Source organism: Atta cephalotes (genome assembly GCF_000143395.1).
Source record: "Atta cephalotes unplaced genomic scaffold scaffold00006, whole genome shotgun sequence".
In the NCBI taxonomy this organism is placed as follows: Eukaryota; Metazoa; Arthropoda; class Insecta; order Hymenoptera; family Formicidae; genus Atta; species Atta cephalotes.
Window position 1 is genome coordinate 5,576,640 of NW_012130070.1, and position 11,690 is coordinate 5,588,329.

Here is an 11,690-nt window from a genome sequence, read left to right on the forward strand (position 1 = left end):
TATATATATATATATATATATATATATATATATATATATATATTGAATAAATATGCCCGAGAAAAAAATTTTTTACATTTTGTTTAATAGATATATTACATCATTATTTTTTAATAATAGAATTACCAATGATTAACGTATTTATTTCTACTATTTAAATATGCTATACACCTTCCATTGAAAAAAGAGAAAGTAACTTGATTATTTTATTTATTTATTGTACATATTGCAACAAGAGTAAAAAAATCTCGGAAAATATAACCGTCATAAAAATGTTAGTTATTTTGATGATTTTATGTGTAGTAATATTAATTTAGTCATACTAACAATAAGTTTTCATTTAATTTCTATCACGTCTGATTATTTTTAAAAAGCTACCAAATATGTACATGTATTGTTATGAATTAAATAGAAGCTATTATTTTCTTATTAGTAATACATTTTCGTTGCAATGGTAGCGCAATTAATTTCTATAAATTGTTGTAATTTGTTCTCTAACTTGTATAGATGATGCAAAAACAGGTACATAATCAGGGATATCGTAACAATCGTACGCACGATTGAAATGAATCGTGTGCCAGTGTAACTGGAGCGTAGATTATCGTGGCATATTTCTCTCCTTTCGCATGTCGGTGGACGAGCATCTCTTGCAAAATTCCAGACTCTCACACCGCGTGTATGCACCTCACCATCTCTTCGTCCTCTTCTGCTCGATCTCACCGTACTCCCTGACACGAATCGTATACGCGGCACTTTCCCTGCCGTGGACGTTGCAGGTACACACGTAAGGTCTTTCGGGACAGATAGCCTGGCTGATACCACGCTTTCCTTCGTCTCCCACGGAACCATTTTTAATAGACACTTTGTAGTGAAGTCATCACTATGTTTCTGCGTGCTTTGCCATCACGCAAATCGCTTGTACGCCAGCTTTGTATGTACGACGTTTCGCTTCGCGCGATCGTCGTGTCATTACCTTCGACAGAAAGCACGCGGAAAAATCACCTTTGGAATTACAAAATTATCTGCTTTTCGTCATCTTACGCATATTTGTATGCCTAAATAATTATATTGAATGCTCAAACAAGTTGCTAGAATATGTCAAATGCTTTTTGCAATATTATTATTATGCTTGAATGTGTTCTCACATAATTATTTTTATATAATCCAATATATTACTTTCAGATTTATATCTAAATTTTTATTTCAATAAAATTGTTCTTTTCGTGCAATTTTTATGTGTTTTACGAAAATATTTCTCACGCTAGAATTGAGTTTCTGTTGCGAAAATTATTCCAAATACATTTCCCTTTTGACATGAAATATTACTTTTCTTGTTTCTCAGTTCCGTTATAAATTTGTACCTGTCTTTTTATCAGCCGCTTGTCATGGACGTCTTCGAAGATGCTCGACAACGCGGAAATAATATATCATGTTGATCGCGCAGAATACAACGTCGTGAAAGAGCAATTGTCGACAATCGTTTTACGGAGATACAGTTTATGCAATCCCCGATAGGAGAAGTTAGATATAACTTCTTATTCATCGACATTACATGGACTCGATAAAGTCATTCGATAATTCTTCAGCATTATCGACAAATGTTTCACTTTATTGGCACTCATTCTCTTATCTAACCATTCCGAGCCTATACCATTTAAACGTAATATCAGCGTTTTCCCATTACCTAACATAACGGATCTATAATTTATGAAATTTTTCCTACGCGTGCATGCGTAAATACCATAAATTGCAATATCGCGCGGAGATATATGTGAAGAATCCGGAGAAAACTTATCCGTGATCATGAATCATTTGTAAGTTAAATACTTAATTTATAAAAGAACCAATTCAATCGATAATAATTCTATCTATAGAAATGTGTTTTATTAAATTTGTTTTACCTGCATAAAATACAGCGTTTTAGATTTCTATATTTATTTATCCTTTTAAATTTCGTACTTTTATATTTTAGCTCAGTAATTAATGATATGATTTTTTAATATATTTTTGAACTAAAAGAATGTCCTGTTTACACAGAAAAAACGGTTTTGTTAAAAATTTAGTTAGATACGGACTTGAAAATAATTGTGTTGGATCATTAAAATAATTAAGTAAAGTGCTCAAACTACGTGTGGAATGTCAAAACTTTTTGTAACATTACTCTTTATGCTTGAGATTCCTACGTAATTATTTTGATGGTCTAACTAAATTATTTTCAGATTTGTATTTAGCTAAAGTTTTAGATATTTCAGCAAAATTCTTTCTGTGTACCATTTCTCGCGAGTATTCATCTGCCTATGACGTGCAATTAAATTTTATACGTTGACTAACGTTGAATCTAACATCAACCGCACCTCGATTAATTCTTAATTTTATGGTGTTATCACAATTTTGCGTGATATCACATTACTTATGATGTTTAGTGATGTTCATACAAATTATTTTTGCCATTTATGAGTGAGAGCCGCGGCAAACATGTGATCGTAAATTTGCGATGCGCATCTATTGTCTCTCCTTAGAACTTAAAATTACTCATTTATTATTCATGGAGAAAATCTGTAATCATTGTAATGATTTGTCATCGTAAGCACACAAGTGGCACTGCATGGAACCGCCGCTGATGAATGTCGTCATAAATGTCTGCGGCTGCTACCTACAAAACATGTTAATTAAGTGTTTTTGAGATAACAGTGTCTATAAATGACTCTTCGTCCAGAATGATTAACTAATCTATTAAAAACTCGTATTAAACTATTTTCTCAGCTTCTCGTTTTTTTGATCAATTAATTCAAAAGATGGCTTGTCGTGAAAAAAACATCGATCTTTCATAATTTAATTTAATGTCAAATTATACTCAATTTGAATAATTATTTAATTATTTCTATAAATCGTCATTGCTTCTATTCAATCATTAATTTAATCAAAGACAATGGAGTCAAATAATTTCATTAGAAAAAATATATTTAATTTAACTTAAATTTATACAATAGTTTATTTATTAAGGAAATATATCAATATTATTGTTTTTGAAACTAACCACAGAAATGGAATTCATTTATTTGACACATATGAAAGTAAAAAATAACAAAATATTATTTTTAACTGAAGGGATTGGATTATCATTGCTTCTTTGATATCTAATTATGTTTAGTTAATTCAATTTAATCTGATAAATTTAATTTATAATTGCGACAATACAAATTGAAACGCCTATTTTAAAGACTTGATTGCTGAAGACAATTTTTCGATTTTAACATTCCAGAGAAAATAATTAGTTGCATATCAAATCATACCATGCAGATACTCGTATCTTTTCATTTTCCGACGTGAAATCCGAAACATACAAGAATATGTTCACTCAAGCGACTTACGTCATTCTCTTTGTAATCAAGAAACTCGGGAAGCTTAGATGTTAATCTCAGGCATTACTCGAGCGGGAAGAGAAGCGCAAATCATCTCAAGATCGTGATTGCATAAAATAAAACGAGAGAAACATACATCTTCGACATGCAAGAGAAAAGAAAAAACAAGATAGACTCCGCTTCCCCCTTATCTTTCCGGATATCCTTTGCCCAGGTAATCTGAGGAGACTCCACATCGTCTCGATGTGGACGTAAAACTGCTTTCGAATCTTTACCAATAGCCAGATTCTTTTTTCGCTGTTTTTTTTTCTTTCCCTCCCTCTTTTTCACTCTCTTTTTCTCTTTCGTAACACGATGCCCTTTTGCGATGCGGTTCTTCTTTGCGTGAGAATTTACATGTTCAGATGAAGAAGTCTCTTCTCCTCTCCTCAGGCAAGGCTAATGCGATACCCACTAGCTCGCGGGTTTGCGAGTGAAAGGAGAAAGGCGCCGATCTCTCAAAACGTCGAAGAAAAAGAGAAACGATCGGATGTCTTCAGGAGATACAACGAAAAAAAACCGCACGAATCGATTCGAGGGACAAGCGTGCCTCCGGGGGGCAATCGTGAGGTCATCGAATGGAGGGACGTAGAACCATGATAGAATTGCGATAATCGTGATCATCGACAGCGATTGAGGAAAGGTGAGATTGGGAATAGCAAGGAAGAGGTCAGCGAATACGCCGGAAGCGAAGCGTTCCGCTGCACGACAAAGAGGAGAAATACACGGGGTTTTCAACGGTGGCGACGTTCTTTTTTTATTCTTTTTTCTACAAAAAAAAGCCTTTATACAAGTACAAAAAGATGCGTGGTTAAAGAGCGTTATGTATAAAAAATAGTGTGTATTTGTGGCGTCGGCTGTACGTGTTGCTCGGACACGGCGGCATCCGCTTTGTAATCCGGATCACTCCTTGTGTCACATGAATCTTCTCTTTCTTCAGACAGGTAGAGGTCGATATTCCTGCGAAATCGACTTTACTTGCGCGTAATGACTCCGGGTATCCAATTTTTCCGAGTTCTTCTTCAGGGTTGAAAAAGAAATAGTTCGGAAGCCATCATCTTCTCTCACGAACCAGAAACTGACTCTGGATGTCCCGGATAAGGATTTCGGTGAGACGATTCTTCGACGGAAGAACTGATTCGCGTTACAACAGCGGACGCCGCGGTACAGCGACATATTTTTATTTACAAGGCGCGTTTATATCGCGCTGATCACGTCTTCGGCTTGTCGGCCTCCTCCTCCTAGTCCTCCTGCTCCGTCCTTTCTATTGTAATATGAGTGTCCTGACGAAAGCGAACGCAATCGCCGGGGATGAAGTGTGAAGTGTGTTTGCGTCAACGACTACGCTTGTTCCCCTCCTTGACTTATCATGTTCCTCGATTTTTCGATTCGCGGACACGACCGCGATGATGCGATTTTGGTACGATAGACTTCGGCACCGCGCCGATCGCCCAAGATCATCTTAAGCGACCCTGTCCCTTCCGGAAATGGAAGGAAAAAGAGGGTCGAAAAAGGTAGGAAAATTGGGCCATGTTCACTCCCGCGGACCCCGCGGACTTGTCAAAGCGACGACCGTTGGATTCTCGACAAGTCAAGGGGCCCGGGGGAAAGATGCTGGTCCACGTATACTCGGCGCTACTCTTTTGGTGGATTCCAGAAGACCCTGATCCGTTGAAGCGACGACTATTTTTTATCTCCAACGGACCAAACGTCATCCTGTTCGTTCCCATTTCTGCTTCTCGTGTGTGTCTTCGTCCTGACTGGCCCGGTCCATTGACATTGATTAGTCAAAGGACGTGTTCTGAAGTCACGAGGTAAGCTGAGTAACGCGGATAACACGATGATTCAATTCCTTTCGGACAATGTTCGAATATTGATCTATGTGAAGCGATTCCGCGCGACAATTTGACTTGTTGGCATCGACGACCTTCCGAGTTGCGAGCCCAAGGAATGTGTCACTTTGGGAGAAACTGGTAATAAACGGTTATGATCTTCTCCGTGAGTTTTTCGCGTTGGCGAGTTTCGGCTGCGTTGAAACTCTCGGAAAGTAGTCGTTGTCATCGACCGGTGCCATTATCCACTCTTATCTCTCTCTCTCTCTCTCTCTCTCTCTCTCTCTCTCTCTCTCTCTCATTCTCTCTCGCTTTCTCTCGCTCATTCTCTCTCTCTTTCATCATCATCAATATCATCCAAATCAAAGTGATTTTTTAGAACGGCGCACCGTAGCTATTGCCCGGCCTACTAGGTGCTCCATAACTATTGCTGGGCGTTCCATAGCTAGTGCTGGGTCCGCTGGGGTAGCCTCCGGGGCCTTGGCTGACCTGATTGAATTGGGCCACCTGGATAGCTTGCCTGATGCCTTCAAGATCGATGCCTACAACGCGGGTCTGATAGCTGGGCACACCATATTGCGTTGACGGGACGCCGTATTGCGACGATGGTGCCCCGTAACTAGAGCTAGGAGCATATCCGCCTCCACCAAATCCGCCAGACTGTTGGGACTGTAGTTCCTCCTTCAGAAGGATCTGACGGATTTGTTCGAGCAGTGCGCCGTCCACGGAAGCGCCTTCGCTAGTCTGATAGCCAGTGGATACTTGGGTGTAACCACCACCGCCGCCAAAGGCGCCACCGAAGGAGCCACCACCGCCAAAAGAGAAACCACCACCGCCGCCGCCACCGGAAGGTCTGCTGTAGCTGTAACCGGAGGACACAGGCGGCTCCGCCAGGGCGAACCCTGCCAGACCGACAATCATACACTGTAACATAAAGGAATTTAGTAAAACAACTTTAGTAAAACAATGGACTTGTTTGACTCTTTCATGCTATCTATATGCTTAATTGTAACTGCAATCGAATTATATTACACACATACTAAATTATACATATATACACGCACATGTTAATACATATCTGTTGATTCACAGCAAATTGCATATTCTATAAATTATTATTTATATTTAAAATGACATATATAAGAATACTTATCACGTTTTTCAAAGTACTCAGCTAAATTAAAGATTTAAAAATTCAGATTTTTATAGAAATGCTTATGCTTATTATAAGAAGCTTTTTATAAGTCACATTTAATTTTTATATACTATATATTTTATTTATGTAAGATTTATTTACATTAATGAAGTACAATATGACTTAGAATTTTTTTTGAGATTTCTCGAGAGCTTTCAGATTTAAGTTTATTTATAAAAAAGCATACTTTCCAAATTTTATTATCATATAGCTCATAATCAAAAAAAGATAAGTTATAGAAAAATATAAAAGTACACATATTTACGAGTCGAATATTTACTATTTCAACGAAAATTTACAGAATAGAGATTTTTTTATTAAATTTTGAATTCTTGAAATTTTATTTAAGCCTCAGTTATGAATTTTATAAATTGTTATGAATTTTTCGAGCAATGTAACTAGAATAATTATGAAAAATCAATGACTAATAATTTTTTTGACAGGAAAAAACGAATCTAATTAAAAACAATGATATTTCGTAACTTTCGCTAATCGTACGTTTTTAATTCTGTATCATCATCGCTACTTCACGAGTGTAAGAAATTAAAGAGATACGAATAAAAAGGAAAGCACTGTTGTATTAAACGTCTCTATTAACGAATTAAAATGTGAAATGCGAAAATGTACAAGATCAGAGGTGATAATAAAGCAATAATAAGGATGCAAAAATTGAGAAAAAAGCAGCACTCGCTTTTTCTACCGAGATTTCGATCACTTGATGTGCTCCTTACACTCTTCCTTTCACGATTTCTCCCATCCGCACGCGTACGTACACTCATGCACCACATTTCCTTACTCGCTTTCTTTTTCTTTTTTAGCCCTCTGCTCTCTCCATTTCGCACAAATATAGCTTCTTAATATAAGTATGAGAAAAAAAACGTGCTTACCGCGATCAGAGGATTCATGTCGGCTTCTGCGATGCCGCCTCAGTTCTGTGACTTCGTGGAAGGTAGACCGGAGTCATTTATACCCCCCAAGAGAAGCAGGGAGATATACATGCGGCCCCCACGAAGAAGAGACAGGGCCTCTCAAGTGAGAGTAATTCAGTTGTGAGACGATTCTCTCCCTCTCCTCCCGATCTCGTACGTCTCTCTTTTATTCTCTCTAGACTCCGAACATCCACCTATCCTCTTCGTCGGAGGATCGCTAATATACTCGAGATTTCGGATAGTCTCCTCTTGCGAAACTCTTAGCCTCTTAAACTCTTAGTCTAAGTCTCCCTACTTACGTCCTAGACCTAGACTCTAGTCGAGTGCTTTGTCGTAACGGAGAAGCCTTTTAGTTCTGTAAATTTATTACGTCTATCTGCCAGAGATTAGTCTGCGTATCTTTTATATTTTCTATTTCTTTTTTGCTCGTGACTAAGATCTGTTTTCTGTGGCTCAACTTGTATATACTTTTGGAACTTAAAGTGAGATAGGTATATATTTGATATTTGGAGAAAGTGAGACAGTTCTAGTGCAGGAATAAAAAACGGATCCAATATGTGCGGCTATATAGTGAACAATAAAATACAAATATAGCTCACATTTGTAAATCGCGCTAGAGAAATTAATATTCATTCTAAAAATAGTTTTTTATATTTCGTGAATATGTATTTATATTACGTTTATCTGGATTTGAAGAATATCTTTTCTTTGTTAAGCTTTATCTTCCCGAGGATTAAAAGCTTAAAGTAATAACAATTTTTGATCAATCCTTTTACAAATGAATCTGCATAAATCATGATAATTAATCAATTTTAAAGAGAAATTAATTTTTTATCGCAAAAATATTTTGAAAAGAAAGTTCATATTTAGCTCTACCAATTTTTATTAAAAATAAAATATAAAATTTAATATTAAGTAAGATTAAGTAAACATTGCTCAGCCTATGTAGCAACATTATGTTACAACATATCACTATAAAATGCTATACGTGTACTATTCTGTAAATTAATTTTGCGCGACAAGAATATATAAAATGTTCGTTATGAAAGACATTCTATTTAAGATTTTACCTTGATGGATCATCGTTGCCAATGAATAGTTCTTTTTTCGTTAGATAACACAACGAAATTGATGTCATCACATATTCGAAAGCCAGAGGGTCGATATTCAATGACACAATTGAGTTCCTGGCTTATCACCATATTATTCATTAGCTTTACTACTAATACAGTATTCATTTACTATTCGTAACGATATATAACCAGCGCATGCCAAACATTTCTCGCGATTCATAAAAGAATTAATTAACGGGCGTGAAATAATTCAGAATTCATGCGTTACATCGTGCAAGATAAATTTTCCCCTTTAAATGTCTCTCTAATTATAAATAAAATTCATCACATGTAAGTACAAATCCAAATATATATTTTGTAATGTAATATAAAAGAGAGTTCTAAACATTGATAAAGATATTTATGTATTAATTACAGTTGCTGTGACTTTATGACCGCGTATGCTATAATAAGCTTCCAGTTCATAAACATTATTTATTCGACGAAGCTATAAAAGTACATTATGTAATAGAAGTTGAACTTAAAGGAATATTACGTAACAGATTTCCATTGTTCACGCGCAATCCATAGTACCGGATGTGCATCGAATCATTTCCTCATTGGACATTTTTTCGTAAATTGTAAATCATATTTTACGCCCCAAATATATTTTTTTGCATGTATCGTTGATTTATTTTTGTAATAATATGTGTAAAAGATGAATGATTGCCACGTTTAATATTTTATTTTATTTATTAATTTTAATTATATATTTGTTTGAATTCATAGAAATTATTTTATCTATAAATTTTTTATATATATTTATATAATGAAATATAATTATTTAATTTCAACGATATCGGTATATTTACTAAATCAGTACTTAATGGATAATATTTCGCTGATAAATATGTATATTACTATAGTAAAAAATGGATAAATTATTATTAGTGTTAAAAAACTAAAAAGAAATTATGAATTTATGTTTTTTTGAAAGTTAATATTATAAAATATTGTGTAAACGCATTATAAATAACTGAAATGTCTATAATCTATGCAACTTTTAATCTATCGATTTTCAATTGTTTAGGAAATGACTATATTAAAATTAACTGTACTATATACTATACTGTATACTAAAAATCTATGCTGCAAATCTGTACTATAAATGTGGAATATAGCCTATTTAGACAATCAGCAATAATCAAACGACTACACTGGATAGATCATTTGAAAGAAAGTTAATAGTAATTTCAAAGTGCTTGAGGTCACGCGACAACAATCATGTCACTCTCGATTTAGTTAATGATGCATCTTCCAGAGGAAAAGAGGATCCCTGCTTTTTAGCATTTTTTCGAGTAGAGGCTTGGTACAGCGTTACATCTAATCTAAATTTCGTAAAAATTTATGTATATCTCATTTAAAATAAAATGGAAACAGAATTGATTGAGAACACAGATTTTTCATATCATTGCCACGTTTTGTCCTTCGACGTATCTCTTATACTCTTTTTTTTAAATGGTGATTTTAATTGAGGTCATGTCAGTCAACATATTTTATTGACATTGCGTAGAGAACATTAATATATTCCATATTTGAATGTTTTAGACAAGGATAATTAACCTATATCGAATAATTAGTGAATGAAATGACTAGATCTGTTTGCTTATCAAGAAATGTCTCAAATTGATTAATTTTGGCACGTATGGATTTGATATGGAAATTTGATGTTCTCTGACACTAAGATTGCTTTGTATTTTATAATACTTATATCCCTCATAATATATGCTAATTTCCAGCGCGTTTATAGGCAATTAGTACAATGATAAAAAGTAAGAATTAATTAAGACAAACATGCAGCGATGTTTTACGATAGATATATTTCATGTAGGCGATAATACGATATTAGAGAAAAGTTGTGACATGCCGACGGGAAGAAATAATTTACTATCTGTAAAACTATTTTGTAAGGATGAGACCGAACGACGGACTGCACAATCATTCGGTAGAACCGTTAGCTCTTGGTCGCAGAAAGAGAGTCTCAAACATCAGGAAGAAAAGTACGCGGTTCGCCATCATTGTATCATCCGCGCGATGAAGCTTCCGTGCTTTTGGATAGACGTAATCATCGATCCTCTTCGTCTTGCATGCATCAACATGCGGCTGCGCGTTGTAGCATAAAATTAAAGTATTCCCGGTGCATTAACTGCACTTGCCCGGTCAAAGGAAAGGAACGCTGCGCCAATATCCTCCCGGCGATTTTAAACGATAATGATTTCATGTAACGCCAGATGGCTTTTGATCATACGCCGACCTATGACAAATTGCATTTTGAAATTAACGCGTGGAGAACAGTTTCAGCCAGGATTGCTTCAGCTAGCTTAATTGATGCGTCTAACTTCCGCAATCCAGACTTATTCTAGCAACTCACGACAGTAGTGAAATTCGCCCTACAGGTCTCAAACTCGTAATCGTGGTTTAAACTAATCGATGTTCGAAACGTAATTAAAAGGGAACTCGGTCTGTTGAATATTCACGACGGTGGGAGATTTGTAGGCGTCTAATGGAGGAGGAAGTCCATTACGGCTAGTCTAGCAACGTAGCGTGTCGGCCAATACATCCGGCTCCCATTCCTTGCCTCGGGGGTGAAAAAGGGGAAAGGTGGGAGGTAGGGTGATGGCTAAACGAGAGGGAAAACACTTTCTTCGGTGAGGAATTTAATTATCCGGCCTGTGAACTCTCGACCCACTTCTTCGCGCGTATACGACCCTGTATATCTGGTCCGCTCGTTCCACCTCCTGCCTCCGCTTTCCTCTACGCTCCACGTTCGATCCGATTCGCCTGATCCTTCTTTTAGTTCTTTCCTTTTTGTTTTCTCTTTTTTTATCCCACTGTTTTGCGCTGTCCGGTTTGGCAAAGATCGACGATTATACTTTCACGTGTCCTTGCCATTCGCTCGCTAATAGATACGATTCTACAGTTGGACTATAATTTCGGCGCATGTATGCGGGAACTTTTTAGTAGACAGTTGTATCTCTGTTGTGTTGTTTGTATCAGCAGCATTATATTCGATTACGCAAAAATCGTGAGGCAGCTGCAATCGGTGACCCGGTCGTTGGAGTCTACATTCGGTAGATTTCGTACGCTGGAGAGAGATTTTTAATCTGGATGCTCCTTTTTGCCCATTCGTATGTTCGGAGATATAACAATAACGTTTATTTTCATAATCATTTTCTCATTTTATATATATATATATATATATATATATATATATATATTAT

The 11,690-nt window shown here is 36.0% G+C and overlaps 1 protein-coding gene across 1 annotated transcript; it reads right to left on the reverse strand.

Annotated features, from left to right (window-relative positions):
- Positions 1-5,608: 5,608 nt before the first annotated feature.
- Positions 5,609-7,333, reverse strand: LOC105626761 (pro-resilin). The gene is made up of 2 exons (XM_012208056.1): positions 7,316-7,333; positions 5,609-6,157 (listed from the first exon to the last, which is right to left on the reverse strand). The coding sequence occupies exons 1-2, from the start codon at positions 7,331-7,333 to the stop codon at positions 5,609-5,611; spliced, it is 567 nt and encodes a 188-aa protein (XP_012063446.1).
- Positions 7,334-11,690: the final 4,357 nt, after the last annotated feature.